Here is a 22,675-nt window from a genome sequence, read left to right on the forward strand (position 1 = left end):
TCCCTTCCTCATCATCTCGGGTTTCATAATTTATTCAAGAGCTCTTGGAAGTGGGGCACAGAAAAATTAATGAGCTCTGAGGAATGAGGCCGTCCCTCCAAGTTAGGGTTTTGTGATTGTGCACCATTTGTTGGGGACACTGGCTGGAGGTTGCACGATGGTCTCAAATTGTACTTTTTCGTGTTCCCTGAAATATGACTTTTCTCCCCGAGCCATACGCTTAAAGTAAAAGCCAACATTTCCCCCAATAATGTTTACTTAAAGTGACTGCTATGTGGTTTTATCTGACGGCCAATTACTGATCTTAATTGCATCTTCATCATGCATAAAACTGGAAGAACCATTTTTGAAAGCAGGTGCCAGCGACGGGCGAAAAGGGAGTCACCAATTACCAGGTCACTTTGATCAGTCACCAGAAATTCGCCAGCATTCTACAAAATGGATCAGATGCTGCAGGTGTACAAGCTTTCTCAGAAGGACCCAAGATCTGTTTATGGAAAGCACCGGACAAGTCAGGGAAATTCAATAAAAGCGTTTCTGGGAAAATGCAGTCACCTCCTCACCTAGCGGGTTTTGGCCCAGAACAGACTCCAGTTTTCATGTTAATGTTGTGACTAGTCCAAAGTGTCAGGAAAAGAAGAGGGGAGACAAGAAATGACTCAGGACCTCCGCAACCTCCACTTTCCAGTCCCGAGGAGAAGGGACCCAGCGAGTGCCAAGGGCACCGTTGGCTGCGAGCCAGTCTTTTTACCGGTAAGGAATTATTACATACTTTCTGGCTGCTGGTTTTTAGTTTCTCTGATTTTTTAGCTCTGTGTCAGGCCAGTCTAGGGTGACACAGTCCGAGCTGACTTAGAGGCCTGGATTCAAATCAACATCAAAGCCTGACCGCTGTTTGCCAAGTCAAGGTGGAGAGAACAGTGCAGAGGATGGAAGATGTGGGAAAATGCTGGGTGGGCACACGGCAGAGAGCCGAGGCTCCTGCTCCTAAATGCTCCTGATTCCTAGACATGACATGGCCCGTTGTCGTGCCTCTCCGCATCAGAGCCACTGCCCCTCTTCCCCTCCCCGCTGTGACTCGTGGGTGGGAGGGGCTGGGTATCCCTGCGGGGGTACCCACTCCAGGGACAAGTGGGACAAGGGGCAGAGAGCCTTATATTTTGAGGGGGAAAAACCCAACTTCAATTAACAGCACTTCTCTGAATTACATTTCGTCTACCAAAGGGGAGCTCCGAAGGGACGTGAGGCAGGATGGCTGAAGGAGAGCAACGTACTCAAATGTATTTCCGCCCTGGTGTAGACAGGAACCCCCAACACCGTTTCCAACGCACTCCAACTTCACAGCTCTGGTTCTTCCAGTTAGTCCTAACGCCTCGCGCCACATGCAAAAATTCAGACACAGAAACCCCAGCTGAGAAGAGAACAGCCTCCAATTACCTGTTCCATTTCCATCCAGTCCTCGCAAATAAGGAAAACTGTCCACCTCGGACGGGGAGCTGGCGGCCGTGAGGAAGGCCGTGAGGTCGCTGTAGCTGGTGTTCTCAGGCAGCCGCAGAGCTCTCCTCTGGAAGTGAACTCGGGGCTGTGGCCGGGCACCTGCAGAAATGAACTTCTGAGTTACCTCCCAGAGGAGCAGTAAATCTCCGGCAACCAGGAAGCGCTTCTCTGCGCAGCAGCGCGCCTCCCCCGCCCCTCCCCCTGGTCCCCGCATCTCTGCCCCTCCCCCACTGGCGCAGGGCACAGAGATGTGACAACATGCTATTATGGGGCTAGAAATAATAGCCCATTGTCACGTTTGTTTTGACACAGGATGTTATTTAGGTTTTTAACAAAAAAGCTTTCCAAGTCCTATTTGTGAGTGAGCTTTTCACTGCCCAGCATTTGCCCATGGAGGGGGGTAACATTTTAGGAAAGGAAGTCCACACGGGTGAAAGGAACAGACGAAGCAAGCGATACCCTCTGAGACTGTTACAAACACCTCCTCAATCTCCTGGTAAAACGTGCTTTACCTCCACAGACCAAGTGGAAGCAGAGCAAGGGAATTCCATGGGCAGCCCGGACAAGAACTGCAAACAAGAGCCCAACAATAACCAATGCTTTTGCTTCCGCAGAAGCTGCCATGTGGCATTTGGTCTCTGGGGGTGGGGGGCACCCTATTCATCGCGCATGATGTTGCCTCTTTGAGGAGGCGGCTCTTGAAAGGAGGTGGAAATGCTCCCATCGCTGCCCGCAGCTCCCGTGTGCAGAAGGACGGGCGGGGCCCCTGCAGACAGTTCCCCGCGGAGACATCGTCTGCGGCGTGTGCTCCAGATGTTGTTTTGACTGCAGAACCCGAACCTGTTTTTCCCTTAATGCTATGGCGACAGTCACAAGACGTCAAGGTGCTAAGTCGTTTTGCGCAAAACCAGCAAAAACATCCTGAAGACACAAATTAATAGAAGTGGAAGTTGTGGTGGCACTTACACACTTCTGTGGATTAGAAGAGCCGTTCCTCAAAAGCAATGATCCGCCCTGCCGTGCTGGTCACATCCTGCCCCGGGGCCTGCGGTTTCCCCTGCGGTCGGTTGGGGGCTCCCTGGCCCAGGTCTGGGGCTGTCTGAGCCCATGGTCTTTATGCCTACCTACCCCAGGGTTCCTTTTAACCCTGATCAGAAAGTTTCAAGTGGGGAATAAGCTTATCCAAAAGGGTTCTAGCAGAAGGGTGTTTCAGAGCTCAAAGATATCAAAGAGTCCACATTTCTCTCTTTTTTTCTTTTTTTAAAGATTTCATTTATTTATTTGACAGAGAATGCAAGAGAGGGGACACAAGCAGGGGGAATGGGAGAGGGAGAAGCAGACTCCCCACTGAGCAAGGAGTCGGATGCGGGGCTCAATCCCAGGACCCTGGGATCATGACCTGAGCTGAAGACAGACACTTAACAACTGAGCCACCCAGGCGCCCCAAAGAGGCCACATTTCTCTTCCTGCAAGCAAGGCCGCAGGAGCCTGACAGATGTGAAGTCTGGGGTACCTGGAGTGAGTACCACTGAGGTGGCGGAGAATGAGACGTGCCCCATACCACCTAAAAATCACCCGAGTTCTCAGATGACTGGGTCTCCACTCCGCAAAGCACAGGCCCCACTTTCAGGCCCCCGGGAGCCAGATGCCTAAAGTCACGATTCCCATCTGCCGTTACCTCCACTGAAACCACCTGGACAGATACGTACCCTGGTCTCAAACCCCCATGGCATCTCTACCCCCAAAACAACCCATGGCCGTGCACTAGCCTCCAAGTGTGTGTCTCTGTTCACTCCCAGCTCTGCTCAGTCTGGTCTTTTCCTTTGATGTCACAGAAGACTGATGTCTTCCTCCTGTCCCCTCCTCAGTCTGCACAGAGTTTGGATACCTCGCACCCCCCAGGAGTCCCCATGCCCGAGGAGGAGTAGTCTGCTTCTCTGTTCTTCTCTCTGCTGTGCTTGGAGATTGAAAGTCAAAGCCAACCTTTTCTTTTTCACACCCTCACCCCCAACTACGTAACATTTTTCCCTGCTCCTATTATGGCTGTCAGTTACAGTGACTTTCTGAGAACTTATTTCTCTTTCTCTACTGTTCTTCGATCTAAACAATGCTGCTGGTGCCGGCCTGGGTTACACACGTGGGGGAAACGAACTTGCTAAATAAGAAGAAAAGAGTGTCTACAGCGTGACAGGGCAAAGGGACTTGTCCTCATGAGGGCTGAGGCAGAACAGGGTGGGACACTTGCCGCCTTCCAGGCCTCAGGAAAAGGGCGGCTGCTGAGAGGTGAAGGGGGAATCACACTGACCCCCTCATGGGGACTGGCCTGGAACGTGAAGACCCCAGACCCAGCTGCTCTTCGGCTCTCAGGGGCCACGGGCTGTCCCTCCTTCTCTCCCTCCCTCCTCTCTCTAACAGACTTGCAGCCTTCTCTTGTTTTCTGGTATATCATGCATTTCAGTGGGAGATGCAACTCTCTCTCCTCCCCACCCCCGCACTGCCCTCCCTCAGTTGCCTCCCCTTCCTTTTCTGTGCAGGAGGACTTGGTCGCGAGCCAGACATCTGGGGTCTATCTGCTGTGGCTGGCGGGTGGGGGGCAAACAGAGGTGATGCCTGGGGCAGGTTAACTAGCCAAGGATGTGGCCTGTCCAGCTGACTGGACACAAGCTGTGACCAGCATGACACGGATCCCTGTCTGCTGAGGGACCAAACACACCCCCAGACACAGAGCAAAGGCAAGACCTCTCTCTGCCTGCTGAAATGACCAAGAAGCATCTGAGGAGTTAGGGAGAGTCGAAGCTGCTCTAGGCCTCAGTGTAAATGCAATGAAAGTGCCTATGTGTGGCTGGGGGAGTGGTCATGTCCTCAGGCCTATCTTCCTCTATCAGCACTGCTGGATTTCCGCAGTTCCAGGACGAGGTGTGATTGGCTGGGGTTGGGAGGACCGAGGGGACAAGCCTGGCTAGGTCTTTTCTGGATGCCTCTCCCGCATTCCCCACAGCAGCGGGTGCTCAAAGTTTCTGTTTTTCTCAGACTTGGGGTTCTATCCCCATCCCCAGATGCTCAGCCCCTCTGCTACCAAAACCACTGGGTACTTCACTTTCTTTCCTCTTTTCTTGTGCCTTCTGTCCCTGCTTTCCTCCAGGGTCAACCCAAGCCTCTACCCCAACTTCTGCTTCTGATGCTGCAAGACTTGACCCAGCCAACTCTTCCTGCCTTTGTCAATCATCTTTCTCCACTGGCTTTTCCTCTACAGCCAACAAACATACCCATTCCTTCCTCATCTAGAAAAATAACACCCAATCAGGACTTCAATGCTGTTGTCCCCTTAAGGGAATGCCTCCTCTCCTTCCGCCCAACCCCCAACCATCTGGCTTTTACCCACACCACACACCGCCCTCGGAAATGTCAATGGATGACTGTACAATCTGCAAGCCCATGACTATTTCTCCGCCATCCTCCTCACTGACCTCTTCACAATGGTCCACACTGTTCACCACCCCCGTCCAGAAACCCCTCCTGCTTGGCGTTCACAGTCCCGCATGCTGCTCGCTCAAGTCAGCCAGCTTTTTCCTCTGCAAGTATGTTTTTTCTCCTCCCACCTCCGGATGAAGCAGTTCCTACGGGGCTGCTTTCAGCTGCCTCCTCTGTTTCTGGGTTCTTACCTTATGGACTGCCCTCCACGGTGGCCTTCCTGTCTTCCCCAGGCTCTTCCAAGCCCCACATCTGCATTTCCTCTGCCTTCCGGACACCTCTACCTGGATGCCCCGCAGGCACTCGAACACCATCCCTACTTTCTCTCCCACTTCACCACACCCCCATTCTGCTGAACACCAGCTTTGCTTCCAGGCCACCAACATTTTCCCCTTCGATTTTTCTGAGCATCTACTCACTGCCCGGACTGGCTAATCTTCTCTCATCATTCCAGCAGCATCATCTCCTTTTTTGCCTCCACCCTACCTTACCCCTTGCCTTAACTGTGCTCCAGCCTTTCCCCTCTGGTGCTCTATCTACAGACACATGGACTTTCCTAGAGTCACTCTGGTCACATTCCTTCTCTGCTCAGAGATATTCAATGGACCGCCACCACCTAGCAAACAACGATGGCGGGGACAATTACAGACCAGCACAGACCCAGACTACTACAGTTCCTGTCCTGTAAGTGAGAGGTGTAGTTCAGACATAAGAATTTACAGATTTTGGGGCACCTGGGTGGCTCAGTGGGTTAGGCCTCTGCCTTCCGCTCAGGTCATGATCTCAGGGTCCTGGGATCGAGCCCCACATAGGGCTCTCTGCTCAGCGGGGAGCCTGCTTCACCCCCCCCCCCCCGCCTGACTCTCTGCCTACTTGTGATCTCTCTCTGTCAAATAAATAAAATCTTTTTTTAAAAAAAAGAATTTACAGATTTTTTTTTAAAAGATTTTATTTATTGGAGAGAGAGAACAGGGAGAGGAACAGAGGGAGAGGGACAAGCAGATTCTGTGCTCAGTGGGGTTCAATCTCAGGACCCTGACATCACGACCCAAGCTGAAACCAAGAGTCAGACGGTTAACCAGCTGAGCCACTCAAGTGCCCCTAAAAGTTCTTATACACATACTATTTCACTTAATATTTACAACAATCTTGTAACGAAAGAACCCTCTCATCTTTATGAGCGAGGAAGTGGAAGCCCAGAAAGGTTAAGTGAATTGTCCACGGTCATTCTCCTAGTAAGAGGCAAAAAGGAATTCTTTCAATCCTAACTTCGGTTTCCCCTCCTGGCACACCATGCCTACCTCTCACCCTCTGGCCAAGCAGGACTGCACAGCTCTGTGCTTCCACACACATGTTCGTGCCTTTCCCCCGTAGTCTCTATCTGCACGTCCTACACGTCCTCTAAGATGTGTCTTAAATGCCACCTCTTCTATGGAGACATCCTTGATCCCACTCCAACCTCTAAATGCTATTTATATCTTTCTCCAGCATGGATTTTTTTTTTTTAAAGATTTTATTTGTGAGAGAGAGAGGGCATGAATGGTGGGGAGGGGCAGGGGAGAGGGAGACGTAGATTCCCCAGTAAGCAGTGGGCTGGACTGGAGGGGCTTGATCCCAGAACCCTGGGATCAGGACCTGAACTGAAGGCAGATGCTTACCCGACTGGGCCACCCAGGCGCCCCTCCAGCACGGATTTTACTGTGCCCTGTATTAGGTTTATTTAGAAATGTATACATCTCCCTAATCAGAGGCACCATGAGACGAGATCATGGATCAGGGGAATCACTCGGCTCTACGTTTAAATCTTTCTTCTGCCATCTTCTATCTGAGTTACTTTGGGCTTCAGGTTCTTTATCCTTAAAACAGGTATGGATCATGCCTGTCTCGTAATATGGTTGCTGTGATGCTAGATCAGAGTGCACACGTACGATGCCTAGCAGTGCCTCCGCGTACAGAACAGGTACAGGATAAACATGAACTTCCCATCTCCTCTCCCCTTCTGGATGGAAGCTCCTTGAAAGCAGGTGTGCTGTATAACACATTGCACCGTGTCCTAGACGTTGCTGGTGCTCAACAAGATTTACAGAACTACACGTAAAGATCAACTATATCCAGCAGCTCACGAAGTCCAAATGCCATCGGTCTCCATTCTGACGAGGTCAGGAGTCCTCAGTCTTGGCCCTATTGACATTTCAGGCCCAGGAGCTGCTGGGAGAGGGGGATGGGTGCCTGCACACTGAAACACAGCTGACAGCACCCTTGGCTTCCAGCCGCCAGACGCCAGCAGCAGCTCCGAAGTTGTGACAACCAAAAAAGTCACCAGACACCACTGCCCAACGTCCCTGGGAGACAAAACTGCCCCAGACTGGGAACGACTGCACCAGATGCTGTGAGCATCCTGACAGTGATCCAGACATGCACCCAGAGTCTTCTCCGCAAGGGGCACTGGATACATGAAGAGGGAGAGGACAAAGGCTCCGCTGTCCTGGGGCTCAGGAGTACAGAAGGCTTCATGGGCATGGCTTAATTACCACAGTGTTTTAAGCGCCAAAAGAGGAGCTCTATGCAAAAAAGTACAGAGGAAACTTCGAGAGAGCTTCGTGGGTGGCATCTCTGACCGTGTCTGGAGGCAGAGTGGGGGTGGGTGGAGGGGAGCGCACACCTGGTAGCAGGGCCAGCGTGTTGAGACGGGGGAGGCTGGGGAGGGCGGGGGACCCCAGGAGCCAGGTGCAGGCTGTGTGGGCCCGGCAGGGGAGGCGGCCTGCAGGGGTGTCGGCAGGGCTCCCGGGATGGGAGGAGAAGATCGCATTTGCTCTCACCCACTTCTGATGGCCGGCGGAAGGGCTGGAGGTCGGCCAAGCGGCTGTCACGAAGGGGTTCATGTGGGAAACGACAGAATGCCGGGTAAAGACAGTGGCCTTGGGATAGAAACTGAAGAGGTAGCTGGAGGCGGACAGGAGGGCAGAGAAGAAAGAGCGGGAAGACACCAGAGGGGCAAGGAGCTGACGAGTGGGAGGCGATCCTCCAGGAGGACACCTGGGTCCGTGTAGCTCAGCCCAGCCAAGCCCCTCATGGGACGACCAGGACCCGGAAGGAGGCCCCCAGCGGCCACTCGAGCTCCACGAAACTGCGAGAGAAATTTCCAGAACAGCGTGAGGCCAAGGAAAACCTAGACGAGCAACCTGCCAGGGCAGCCTTCTTTGGTTTGGGAGAGGACAGAAATGCGAGTGGAACCTGAAAGAGGAAGGGGGGTTATGAAGGCCTTTTTCTGGAAAGGCAGGCTGCCGTTCGGGAAGCTGAGGGAGAGCAGGAGGAAAACCACAGGGCCTGAGGAGAAGATAAAGGGCAGAACAACCTTAGAGAGAAGAAGGGGCTGATGGTGGAGGAGGGACCACAGCAGGCACATCACAAGGCCAGAGAGAAGCCACCAAGCCATCTTTCTCCCCGGTGGCCTCTCCTCTCTATGAAACGTGGTGAGGTCATTGCTAAGAGTAAGGTCACTGAGGGGAGAAGTGCGGGTGTGGTGTGGATGAGGTGGGTGGGGCTTACAGCGGAGCCCTGGGGACCAGAAGTCAGTGGGTGCTACCAGTGCCCCCCACCTCCGGAGCAGTCAGGCTCAAAGGCATCTTTGTGGTATCTTATTATTATTTATCTAAATTTAATTTAGTTAACATATAGTGTATTATTAGTTTCAGGAGTAGAATTCAGTGACTCATAAGTTGTGTGGAACACCCAGTGCTCATCACATCACGTGCCCTCCTTAAGGCCCTCCCGTCATTCTGCTATGCTACCCCCCCTCTTACCTCCCCCCAAGCAACCCTCAGTTTGTTTCCTAGAGTCTCTTATGGTTTGCCTCCCTCTCTTTTTATCTTATTTTATTTTCCCTTCCCTTCCCCTATGTTCACCTGTTTTCTTTCTTAAATTCCACATATGAGTGAGATCATATGATACTTGTCTTTCTTGGACTGACTTTATTTAACTTAACGTAATACCCTCTAGTTCCATCCACATCATTGCTAATGGGAAGATTTCATTCTTTTTGATGGCTGAGTACTATTCCATGGTGTGTGTGTGTGTGTGTGTGTGTGTGTGTGTGTGTGTGTGTATACACGGTATGATACCCTCTTATATATGTCCTCAAATTCGGAGTCAACAAGATGCCCCACTTCTGAGACCCATGAAGGTCTGCTGGATGCTCTAGGAGCTGGAACTGCAGGCCAACTGCTCAGAATTTACACAAATACCAAACCTACAGAGGAGAAAACAAGTGAGCAGTCTTTTTATTTCTCTAGGAACACTGTCTTTTCCATGTGTTTATTAAGTCTACTTTACCTGGGTATAAACATTTCAAACAAAAACATCTACTGGAGCATGAAGCATCCAACTAATGAGAACAATGGGCTCCTTCGCCTCGTCTGTTTTCATCTCCACCCAGTAGCCTTCCTTCTCTGAAAGCTTTGACTTCAGTGTCACACAAAACTGAGCAATGGGGCGACATCACCTAAGGCCATGCACACAACGTGAGAAGCTTCATTACTGAACTATCATCATGCCACCTACCTTTTCTCAGGAGCGTGTGACACATTGTACCATCTGAGCAACATGCTAAAATTCAAAGACTTAATGGTACTTACATTTCTGATCAAGTAAGAACTGATTTTTCTCCTCTGAATCCACCAAAAAAAAAATTCACCTATACATGACCAATCTGAGAACAAAAATTTAATATAGCTTCTATAAATTCAGTTTTATATTAATTTTATGGAACAGAACAGCAAAGACCAAAAATTATCTACTTATGGCTTTCCTTTCAACTGGTAAGAAGACATGAAACACGCAGCATTACTATTGTCATGCCTCAACTCTACTGAGACAAGGAAAAACACAAGTAGCAATTATTACACTCATGAGCAAGGATCAGTGAAAAAATTAACAAAATTTCTGGGGCACCTGGGTGGCTCAGTCAATTAAGTGTTTGACTCTTATTCTCAGCTCAGGTCTTGATCTCAGGGTTCTGAGTTCAAGCCTGGCACTGGACTCCACAGGGGAGGTGGAGCCTACTTTAAAAAAATAAAAAAATTAGCAAAAATTTCTGTAATTTTAAAAAGCTGGAATGCAAATGAGATCTTAGGAAGGGAGTGAGGGTTCTGTTTTTGTTATGTCCAAACAGGAGGGAGTGAGATTGAACACATTAACTGTAACAAAACCTAACTGAATGATTTATGCTCCTATAACAGGACTGTGCCTCCTGCTCCACAGAGAAAAAGCTCTTCAAGTACTCTTACCATGATGCACATGCCTATGTGTGAGCTGCATTTTTCTTAGAAACCACAAGGAAATAATTGACCAGGGCGTGGGCAATCTCTATAGGAAGTGCAAAAAGCACTTGTTATTTATACTTTAAACATTTTTTATTTAGGGGCACCTGGGCGGCTCAGTCGGTTGTGTCTGCCCTCGACTCGGGTCACGATTAGGGTCCTGGGATGGAGCCCCACGTTGGGCTCTCTGCTCGGCAGGGAGTCTGCTTCTCCTCCCTCTGTGCTTGTTCTCTCACTCTCGCTCTCAAATGAGTAAATAAAATCTTCAAAAAAAATTTTTTTGAAGATTTTCTTTATTTATCTGTCAGAGAGAGAGAGAGAGAGAGAGAGAAAACATAAGCAGGGGGAGCAGCAGACAGAGGGAGAAGCAGGCTTCCAGCTGAGCAAGGACCCAGGACCCGGGATCATAACTTGAGCCTAAGGCAGACGCTTAACCAACTGAGCCACCCAGGCGCCCCTAAAAAAATTTTTTTTAAAAATTAAAAAAATTTTTTAAAAAAATTTATTCAGTCATTCAATGAATTGCTCACTGATAACCTATCATAAGGCAGGTATAGGCCAGGCCCTGGGAAGGTTTTAAGATGAACAGGATGTACTTTTTACCTTCAGATTTGAAAGTGTTAGTTGGAGAGATAAGGTATACTACCAAATATGGGAAAGGGAGTTATCAGAAAAAGATACAGAACCCCCAGCTGGAGGGTTGTTTTAATCCACTCTTCTGTTACTGATAAGGATGTGCTGGGGCACGCAGTGAGATAGGGATGGGTCAGAACACAAGGATGGGAGCCGGCGGGCACGGAAGCTGCAGGAGCACCTTGTTCTGGGCTCCCTGCAGCTCCAGGCAACACAGCAGGAGTCTGTAGATTTCACTCCAACACAGTGTCATCAACAGGACTCTGCTTAATCCCCAGTCTGCTTCTCTCTGTCCTGCTACCAACCGGCTTCCTTTTCTTACTCATACTTTTCTCTTCTAACCTGGGCTTCTAGGTGGCCTGGCATGATCACAGACACTCTATACCTCACAACCACTCTACTGAGATTCTCACCTCTTCTGGGTTCTTAGCTCAGTCCCAGTAAAATGAAGATGATGGCTCCAGATTTCCTCTCCCAACCCCTGGCTGTACCGTGGACTGGTTACCCCTGAGCCAGTGGGCACAGGATATAAGCCCCTTGGCCACTGAGGTTGAAAGGCAAGGCACTTGCATGAGTCACATCTCCAGGGAAGATGGGAGACAAGACTTCCCGGAGGATGTGCCCTTTGCTGGTCTTGATGTCCAAGGAGGGTTTGGAGACAGACTGGAAGGTGGGGTGGGATACCCCAGATAGAAAACAGAAAAGGAACTTCAGTTAGGCTAGGATACTTCCTCCTTCAGTACCTGAAGGAGAAGAACCCGAAGAAGGGAGGCTGAGGCCAGATCATCAGGGAGGTGTGTGCTGTGTCAGGAGACTGGATTTTATTCCAGGGCAAAGGCGGGAGACACTGGGGGAGTGAAAGAACAGGAGCTCTGCTCCCAGAAGATTCCTCTGGCAGTTTAGTGCAAGGTGTACTGGAAAGCAGATACAAGAGCTGGGAAGTCTGGTTAATCTCACGCCCAGCTCCAATCCTAACTCAAAGACTAGAGGCCAAGTACACCCGTTGTGGGCTACTGCATGGTCCGCAAGGAGACTGACCAGGGCCTGAATCACTGCATAGCCCGTGGCAACGCAAGTGGGCAACACGTGGGCAGCAGAACAAGGCAAGTGTGTGCAGGCACAGGAACATCACAGAAATCGCTCAGGGTATAAGGCCCGGGGCACTGGAACGCTGAGTCATGGAGCACGAGAAGGGGAGATGAAGGCCAAACACAACTGGTACACGGGGAGAAGCTGTCTGCTTACCCAGGGCACATGACGTGATTTTGAGATCCTTCAAGAAGCCCCTCAGAGTCACCAGAGGAGACAATGAGGTCTCAGGGCTGGCGGGTGACAGGGAGGGGCGGAGCAGGCAGTGACGACGAGGTCTGGCAGCCACAGTGGGATAAAGTGGGGCCACAGCAATGGGCCTTGTGGGCTGCAGTGTGAGCCCTTGTCACAAACACCTTGCTAAGGTTAGTGCCACCCCCAGGGAGAGGGGGACTGAGAAGGGGTCGCTAATGTGGGACTGGAAGTCAAAGGTGCCTGGGAAGGAGGAGAGGAGAATCTGCGATGGGAACTGGGACTAGGAAGTATGCATGGAGGGGGCCAGGCTGCAGAAAGCCTGCCCTCGGGAAACCACACGTACAAATACCACACTCTCTGCCCCTCCTTACCGACCCTCACGTTCCAGATAACCGCACAGCCACTGAGGTTCAGGGCCGGGGGGCTGTCCAGCCCTGAGATTTTATTCCAAGTACAACAGGAAAACCGCTGAAGAGCGGAAGCAAGGGGACTTGATGGCTGTAACTGTGTGAGGACTAGAGTATGGGCTGGCGAGGGTGGGAACGAGACAGCCAACTCCAAACCTACCACGGCTCTCCTGGGGGGGATGGGGCCTTGCATCGGTATGGTGGCAACCCAGATGGAGAGAAGCAGCTCTCCCAGGGAGCCAGCTGTGAGGACAGAAGGGTCAGGGACAGTTCCTAGGCTTTGGCTCAACCCCTGAGGTAGCCTCTACTGAGATAGAGAGGAGAACACAGCCAGACTTCTGTAATGCCAGAGATGCCTATTAGACACCCGAGTGGAGATGGCAAGAAGCAGCAAGCAGGGGGCCTCCCTCACGGGGAGTCCGGGACGGAGGTGAGAGACTGGGAGTTCTGTGTCCGGGGAGCTTAAAACATGGGCCCGTGAGATCTTCTGGGGAGAGACCTGGAAAGAAGAAATACTGGCCCAGGACAGTCACTAAAGTGTCCAGAGAAGCGACCAAGAGGAGAAAGAAAATCAAGGCATGATATTATGTAAGTGAAGAGAGGAAAGTCTCAGGAAAGAGTGACCAGTCATCTCTGTGGGATGCTGTGGAGATGTCCAGGGAGATGTGGAGAGAGATGTCCCTGGGTTTGGCCGCAGGGGCTTGTAAGAGACTCGGAGAAAGCAGTCTGTACCAAAAGCTAAGGAAGGAGAGGGGCTTGCACAGGGAAAGACAGGCAAGGAGGCAGGAAACAAAGGCGTGCAGATGTCCTTCCAAAAGGACAGCAGAAGCACAGGGCAGTGGCTAGAGCCAGGATGGTCGTGGAAGCAATTCGCAGACATGCACAACATCATATTTGTCCATTCCAGCCTGGGGGAAAATGGTGGGGTGGAGTGAAAGGGAAACACTTAAACCCCTGTGGAAGAGAAGAATGGGAGGCAGAGCACAAACGGGGATGGGCGTGTGCTGGGACAGGGACACTGCCTTCAACGCAACAAGGAGCAGCGGGCAGGTCCATGGATTTGCCGGTGGGCAGGTAAAGTTCTCAGCTTCTCCGTGAAGTACTAGAGACATCCTGAGCTGAGAGCAAGGATGTGAGTGTGGCTGTACACAGAGGAAGTCAGGAGCTCGAGAAGAGGGTGTCGAAGTCATCTTGGAGGCTCAGAAAACAAACGACTAGGAAATGGTCCCCATCTTGCAGGGCTGATGCCCATCCAGAGTCTGTGGTCATGACCAGTTGTACAACCAGTTGTGCCATTCTGAGGTTCCATCCGGCCACGTGTGGCTGGGCTGGGGTGGCCAGATGTGCCTCAGGTCACCAAGGGTCACAAGCTACTGAGTCAGACAAACATGGCAGAAGGAGAGGGGACCAACACTGCTGGCGGCGGGGGGAGGGGATGCATCTGCAAGGGGACAATTCCAATGAAGGGCCCTGCATGTAGGCTGGGGAGGGAGGCAACCCTGTTGGCGAGGACTCGGTGGGTCATGGCTCTGGAGCCCTCAGTGGTGTGTGAGCTGTTGTCACAGGGTGAGAGGAGGGAACGTGGTGGCGGAGCGTGGAGGCGGTGCATTTGCTGGAATGATGAGGCCTAAGGCATGACGCAGAAGAGGGTGACTGAGGAGGGCAGAGAAGCACCTGGGAGTGGAACAGCAGCCGGGGTATCGGGTGGGCGTCATCCACATGTACGCCAACGTTCCCAAGAAGCAATTACAGGAGCTTTGTGAACCTGCGAACTGGGAGCTAACAGCATGAGCCCAGGAGGAAAGCAGGCCCTGGTGGTGAGCGGTCCAGCCAGCCTCCGAGGAGCCATAGGGAGGGAAGGAGGAAAGAGGCAAGTCACGTGAGCTCAGCTCCCACCTGAGAAGGCTGCAGGGAAGGCTGTGTGAATTCAGGGACATTTCAGCCCAGGAAGGAGGGCGGTGCTCAGAGAAGAGGCGGAAAGTTGCTGCTACAGCCATACTGGTGCCCAGAGGATACCGGGTGAGGGCTGGGGCAGGCAGGGGTGGGGTGGGTGGGAGGCTCTTCTAGGGCTCCACTAGCCAATGTCCCTTTCTGCTCTGTATCCTGCAGCCTGACTCCTCTCCATTTATGGAGGCCTACAGGCACGTCCACACTCCAGAAGCCCAGCTGCTCAGCTACTTGAGACCTTCCTACCACAGGGTACGCTGGTGGACCAACCTCTCGGGGGAAGAATGGGCCATTCAGAGAAAGCAGAAGAAAACTGGAACAAAGAATGACAACAGCTGGTTAAGAGAGGAGATGAGGACTAAGTTTGAGGAAAAGGTGAGGGAACGGCCAATGAAGAGGAAAACTTAGACCGCTGCGTGACATGGGGGAGGTGGTCAATTTCTTACTTTTTATTTATTTATTTTTAAGAGATTTATTTAGTTTATTTATTTGAGAGAGAGAGCACGAACGCGTGTGCACGAGTGGGAGGAAGGGCAGAGAGAGAGGGAGAAGCAGACTCCCTGTTGACTCCCTGTTGAGCAAGGAGCCTGGCATGGGGCTCAATCCCAGGATCCCTGAGCCAAAGGCAGACACCCAACGGACTGAGCCACCCAGGTGCCCCAAGGTCAGTTTTTTAAATTAAAAAATCAAAACATTCAAGGCTGTGAAAGAAAATAACGGGTCTTAAGGCATACCTAAAAAGAAAATCTACAGCTGCTATGACCTGTAGGTCGCACTTCCTGTTTTATTGTGCTGTGCCAGTCCGCCGCCACGTGGACACACGGCGCAGCCCCGATCAGAATCAGTAGGGTTTCAGCCAGGCTGGGTCGGACTTGCTCTCAGGCTGCATGGGCTCCTTTCCTCAGGAAATGCAAAGTAGGTCTCAAATTCCAATGCCACAAGGAGTCTGGTCCAGGGGATTCGTAGTCTTCATTTGCTATTTGAAGAGCTGCTGTCAGCTCTAAATTATTCTCTGAATAGCCTAACTTATGCCATGACATACATAGGTGGGCACAGCCTGCCTTTATCTGATAGGCCATTCATTACAACCATCTGACTCTATCCTTTTCCACTGGGTTAAATTCTGATAGAGACCAAAATTCTGCAAAAGATCATTTTGGTCCTATCAGAATTTAGTCCAGTCAAAAATGAGAGCAAGACACTTTAGATTCTTCTCTTTTTAATTTTTTTTTTATTTTTAATTTTTAAAAAAAAATTTTTTTTTATTATTATTTGACACAGAGAGAGGGATCACAAGTAGGCAGAGAGGCAGGCGGTGGTTGGGGGGAAGCAGGCTCCCCGCTGAGCAGAGAGCCCGATGTGGGGCTCGATCCCAGGACCCTGAGATCATGACCTGAGCTGAAGGCAGAGGCCCAACCCACTGAGCCACCCAGGTGCCCCTGAAGATTCTTCTCTTAGTGAGGAACATGAGAAGGAAGTATGATTGTTCCCTCATTTCAAGAAAACCATCACCACACCCCCATGTTCACCGAGCATTTATTTAGAAGACCAAGACGTGGAAACATCTAAGTGTCCATCAATGGATAAATGGATACAGAAAATGTGATCTACAATGGAATATTATTAAGCCACAAAAAAGAAGGAAATCCTGCCATTTGTGACAACACGGTTGAACCTGGAGGACATTACATTAAGTGAAATAAGCCAGACAGAGAAAGACAGATACTGCAGGATCTCACTTATATGTAGAATCTAAAAAAAACCTGAACTCATAGAAACAGAACAGACTGGTGGTTGCCAGAGTTGGGGGGTGGGGGAAATGGGTGAAGCAGCTCAAAAAGCACAAACTTCCAGCTACAAGATAAATAAGTTCTAGGGATGTAATGTATAGCATGGCGACTACAGTTAGTTTTGTATTGTATATTTGAAAGTTACTAAGAGAGTAGGTCTTGAAAGTTCTCATTACAAGAAGAAAAATTTGTAGCTAGGTGGGGTGACGGATATTAACTGGCCTTATTGTGATCATTTTGCAATATATACATATATCCAATCATTATGTTGTAGGCTTAAAAGGGATACAATGTTATATGGTAATTATAGTGGCTGCCTGTTCAGTTCCCCACAGCCACTCAGCAAAAAAAGGAATGAGTAAGTTCTCTTCATTTGCAAATGGCATATGAATGTGGTTAGGTAGAGAATGACTCTTATCAAATTTGTATTAAAATGAAGTAAATAAAAAAATTAATCTGATGGAACATTATTAAAAGCCTAGAAAGATCGCACTCTGGCCTGTGATTTAGATGAAAGAAACTGATCTCGGCACAAATACGTTTGATGTAAGTGTTATTCCCAATTCCAACCCACCATTTCTAACCCACATTTGGCCTAAGTGTTATTCCCAATTCTCACCCACCAATTCTAAACCACGTATTAAGGGAGATCCCTTAAGCTTCTATACTAGTGTCTCTGCAAGAGAAGTTAGAAGGTGTGAGGTCACATTTACACTATCACTGCATGTCAGATGAGTTAAGAAAATGAGAGACAAGAGAGAGAAAAAGACCACACTTGAAAGCCTGTGAACCTTCTCTCTTTCTTTTAAGTATGGGGGGGAGGGGATTTTGTTTTACTGTGTTAAAAAACACATACCATTAAATTCACCATCTTAACAATTTTTAAATGCACAGTATAGTAGTGTTAAGTACATTATTGTGCAACAGATCTCTAGATCCTTCTGGTTGTACAAGACTGAAACTCGACCCCCTCGAATACTTATGAACCTTTGTTCATGAGGCTCAGGTGGGGTCCTGGGCTCTGAACCCACGAGGTGAAAATCCTCGACTTTGGAGAAGACAGAGATGCAATATGGACAGAGTAGTGGGGTCCCTTCTTTTCTCCCACACACTTAAAGGCTGGCACTAAAGAAACAAGATTGCAGCCAGCGGATAGTTTAACCAAAAATTCAAGTGTGTTTGTGTACTCACGTGGACAACACACATTGTGTCCAGCTCTGGGTAAATTCATTGCCATCACCATCTGACAAGAAGCTGTCTTTCGTAAGCTCTTACAAGTTGGCCCAAAAGTTACTGTCGCTTCTCTTTCTTTCAATATTCAACATACCTTGGAATCCTGACACTATCTGGACAACATCTTCATACACCATTAGAGTGGCGGATCGTTCTGGAAGCAGGCCCAGGCTCAGTGAAGAAAATACTGCAGAAACAAAAACGGACATGAGGGAATTCTGAAATTTAAATCAAAACGCCCACTCTAATATTGGGGGTACACCGCATTCTTTTTATTGTCTGATTTCAAATCGACAATACTGATTTTTAGTATTGTGATGTAATAAGATATGTATCCTTTGGCGTCTGCCCCTGGTTTCTGACACAGAATTCCTAATTCCTTTATAATTTTCCGTGCGGTAGGAGGATCTTTTGTTCTAACGAGGCAACTCTGGGCGGGGGGTGCTCCTGGATGGAGGCTGGTCACCAGAAAGCTGTAATTGGAAGCTTGTAACTTTCAGCCCTACCCCTTCCACCTCCAGGGATGGGGGAGGGGTTAGAGATTAAATTCAGAATCAATCATGCCTACACGACGAAACCTCCATGAAAATTCCAGAAGTACAGGGTTTGGGGAGTTTCCAGGTTGGTGAATGCATCTACGTGCCAGAAGGGTGGGACACCTCAATTCCACAGGGACAGAAGCTGCTGTGTTCAAGACCCTTCCAGACCTCGTCTGTGCATCTCTTCCTCTGACTGTTCACCTGTATCCTTTATGATATCCCTTAGAATAAGTTGGCAAATGTAAATAAATGTTTCCCTGAGTTCTGTGAGCCAGTATAGCAAACCTGAGAAGGGGTCATAGGCACCCCCGATTTGGAACCAGTTGCCAGGAGAACAGGCGACATGCTGGGAGTTGTGTATGAGTGGGGGGCAGTTTCGTGGTACTGAGCCTTTCACCTGGGGGTCTGCACTAACTCTGGGTACTGTAAGAATTGAACTGAACTGCAGGACACCCAGTTGGTGTCCAGAGAGTCGGAGAATTGGTTGGATTGAGAAAAAGCCCCATTCATTTGGTGTTAGGAGTGCTGTGAATGGAGGGAAAGGAATCATTTTTCGTTTAAGTCTGATTAGGATAATTTTCAAGAAGCTACAAGAATGCTACAATCTCTCATAGAACAACTGCTTACGCTACAACAGTTGACTAGTTTTTATTTGCTACAAGTTTTTAGCAAAGTATCTGTCTCTCTTCACATTAGGAATATGCTACATATTATATGAATGTAAAATATTTAAAGTGAGATATTAATGTTTAAAAAAGACTTTAAAAAATATGTGCTCAGGTTAACAAATGACACGTGATAGAAGAACATGCCCCCTTATTCTGGAAACTAATAAGATGATAGCACTTGTGCTCTTTTTTAAATTCTGGCTTAAGTACCTAGACTTTTAGCTAAAAAATTCACAAAGCCTACATGCTTTCTGGGTAGAATGTGAAGCCAGAGAAAACAAATAAATGTATTATGGAAATATAATACTCATTAAGGTCACTGAACCCTTAGTAACATATCAGACATTATTCTAAGTGCTTTAAATTTGGTAATTCATTTAAATCTCAAAACAGTTCTAGGGCGGCACCTTGGTGGCTCAGTCGGCTAAGCCTCCAGCGCTTGGTTTGGGCTCAGGTCATGATCTCAGCGTTGTGGGATCAAACTCCCTATTGGGTTCCGTGCTAAGCAGGGAGTCTGCTTAAGATTCTTTCTCTCCCTCTCTCTCTGCCACCCCCGCCCCCCCTCATGCTCTCTCAAATAAACAACTCTTTTTTTTTTTTTTTAAGATTTTATTTATTTACTTGACAGACAGAGATCACAAGTAGGCAGAGAGGCAGGCAGAGAGAGAGGAGGAAGCAGGCTCCCCGCTGAGCAGAGAGCCCGATGCGGGGCTCGGTCCCAGGACCCTGAGATCATGACCTGAGCCGAAGGCAGAGGCTTTAACCCACTGAGCCACCCAGGCGCCCCTATAAACAACACTTTTTTAAAAAAACCCAGCTCTGTGAAATCCATATTATTAACTTGTCCATTTGACAGGCAAGGAAACAGGCGTATAGATTAGGAATTAACTTGTCCAGGATCCCACAGCTGGTAAATACTGGAGCTAGGACTTAACTCTGGAGTCTGTTCTCAAATGCTATGCTACACAGACTCAATTTCAAAAACCTGCTGGGCTTTTTCCAGTCCAAGTTTAAAGATGAGGAAAGCAAGGTCTAGAGAGGTAAAGTGACTTCCTGGGAAAATATAAGGGACCAGAAACATCAAGTGGTGAGAGTATCTATCTGTTAATTAGCGCTACTGGCTCTTAATAGTGCCAGGAGGAGACCAGTGAGCTGACCTTGGACATGACCTCTCTTTTCATATCCCCTCTACAGTCTTATTGAGCTGCTTATATACATAGCCCAGTGCTCGATGCATGGAACAGATCAATGCTGGAGGCAATATGGGCCTGTGAGGTTCTACTTCCAAAGGGGTCTGGGGCATACAGCAAGTGGAATGTGGTCATTGCAGGAACAACCCCAGAATGCACCTTGGTGCTGTGAAGATAATCTGGTGGTTTCTCAAAATATATCACACACAGTTACCAACTGAGCCAGCAATTCCACTCCTAGGTAGAGACCCAAGAGAAGTGAGAATGTATGTTTACACGGTAACTTACAAGTCAATGTTCATGGCAGCACGATTCGTAATAGCCAAAAAGTGAAACAACCCAATAGCTACCAACCAATGAGCAGATCAACAAAATGAGGTCGATCCATAAAAAGGAAAAAACATACTGATTCTACACCACAGATACACCATGAAAATGCTACTTGAAGTGAAAGATGCCAGACACAGAAGGCTCCGTATTGTAGAATTCCATTCACCTGCAATGTTCAGACTAGGCCAACCACAGAGACAGAGAGGACACTGGTGGTTGCCAGGGCCTGGGGGCCATAGGAGGTACAGAAAATATTCTGGGATTAGTCAGTGGTGATGGCTATATAATCTTGTGAACTGCACACTTCAAAGTGGTGAATTTAATGGTATATGAATTATAATTTTAAATACAAAAACAACAAAAAAGAATAAAAAAAGAAAAGAATTCATCTTAGGAGTTCAAAGTTGGGAGAAAAGTCCATTTCAGGTTGGGGGAGGGTGGATCAGGGAATGCCTGTGAGCTAGGACTAAAGCAGGGAGACCCCACCTTGGATAAATCCTTCACAACCACTTCAAAGGGACACTTAACCTCCTTTCACAATGACCCCTTCTCCCAAAGACACTGGATCCCTAACGCCCTGGAAGAAAGGGTTGTTGTCGGGATGCTACCTTCAGGATCTTCCTGTCCCATGGGAGAGCTCACACACATCCTAAGTGGCACTTCCTGGGCCCTGAAAAGCTCCGTGCCAACGGTTGTGGGGGCTCTGAGCTCTGACATCACCTGTGATCAGTCTCTCGAGATGTGTGTGACCACAGCAGGGGGTTCTGTTAACACTTCTAACCAAAACCCTTGGTACTTCCATACATAAGGCATCCACTCTAGCAAACGTTCTCAAGCCTTATTTCCTGGAGAGAAAAATGACCACTCGTGATGAGTGGGCTGAGGCAGCAGAGGCACCACCAGGGCTCGGAGGGAAGGGGCCGAATGCCTCCAGGGGTTGGGGGGGGGTGCAGAGAGACCCTCGGACCCCACCCCAGGGGAGATGCTGACTGACTGCTGGAGGTTCTTGTCCTTCCCAGTAGATGTTTGTTTGTTTGGTAAGTAGAGAGAAAGAAGGTCTAACTCTGCTTGCGAGAGTCAGAAGACTTCACAGAGCAGCAAACAGCCAGGCTGGGCACAGAAGACCTAAGATGAACTCTCCAAGAGAGCAGCAGGCAAAGAGTTATCAGTGCGGACAAACACAGGGCGGGTCAGATTCGTCAAGAGAATAAAAAACTGCCCAGGTATATAGACCACGAGGTATGTAAGGAAGAAGTGGCTAGGGGAGGAGAGTCTAAACTTTATCCTGGGGACACCAAAGGCCTTTTAGGCAGACATGTAACATAATATGTATATATTATAGACATATAATATGTATACATAATGTGTGTGTGTGTATACATATGTGTGTGTGTGTGTGTGTGTATTATTATTTTTTTTTTAAAGACACAAATGCTCACTGAATAGAGAAGGTGGTTAGAAGGGGCAGATGGACCGGGTTGGAGGTCGCTGCAACAGGCTTGGTAGAGCCATAACTATGGAGAAGGGTATAATTAAGAGGTGGACTTACAGTATTGTGTTGATGGACTGCATTTTCTACAACTAAATCTGTTTTAGCTGTTCGCCAAGGGTAAGGGCTACTCTCCTTGTACTGGGCTTCCCCCTCTCCAATCTAGACCTCCCTCCTTGCAAGGGCAAAACCAACACGCTCTCCAGGAAGGACTGTCAAGGACGAAAACAGAAATCCATTCCCAAATCTCTGAAGAATGCAGAGGCCAAAGAAACCATGTGTGCAAGTGTAGCAAAGAAAGCATTTTCTAGTTTTGAATTTTCACCACGTTTTGGGAGAGGCTCCCAACTTTTCTTTATTCCTTGTCCAGGTGTCTGCAGTACCAACACTATTACCTTGACCTCCAAAAGCAAGCATGGAAACAAGTTTACTCTGCCTTTCACAATAGGCAAGTAGGAGGTTTGGTCACCTTTTCTGTCAGATTCTAGTTAAGAGTATCTTTATTATGTTAACAAGGCAAGCAGGGAAACATAACCAAAGACCCCGTGGATCCTTGAAAATTACTCAGTCTAATTAATTTAGTTTTAGAAATGAGAAATGTGGTCTTGGAGAGCTGGGAGTGGCCTCCGTGTGGGGGATGGCCGGGGGTGGGCAGGGTGAGAACCCAGAGGTCTTCATGCCTAGTCCCAAGCCCTTCCAACAAAACCACACCATTTCCATTTTTTTGACTCATTTAAGAACACGGGTATTATGGAAATGGTTGCGTTTCTTCGAATGATCATGTTAACAAAGTTGAAACAAATGTAATTCCAGTACACTGAACCCCCATTATTCGTGGATTCAGCATTTGTGAATGCGGCTCCCTGCTAACGTGCATCT

The 22,675-nt window shown here is 48.8% G+C and overlaps 1 protein-coding gene across 1 annotated transcript in view; it reads right to left on the bottom strand.

The window, feature by feature from the left end:
* The window catches only part of FAM171A1 (family with sequence similarity 171 member A1), a 129,605-nt gene that overhangs the window by 33,432 nt on the left and 73,498 nt on the right, over window positions 1–22,675 (bottom strand). The window contains exons 3-4 of the mRNA XM_080811907.1: window positions 17,675–17,767; window positions 1,438–1,596 (exon numbers count right to left, since the gene is read on the bottom strand). Coding sequence (XP_080668033.1) covers window positions 1,438–1,596; window positions 17,675–17,767 — 252 coding nt within the window. The remainder of the gene's footprint in view (window positions 1–1,437; window positions 1,597–17,674; window positions 17,768–22,675) is intronic.

The sequence above is a fragment of the Martes martes genome (genome assembly GCF_963455335.1).
Source record: "Martes martes genome assembly, chromosome: 8".
NCBI classification, from domain to species: Eukaryota; Metazoa; Chordata; class Mammalia; order Carnivora; family Mustelidae; genus Martes; species Martes martes.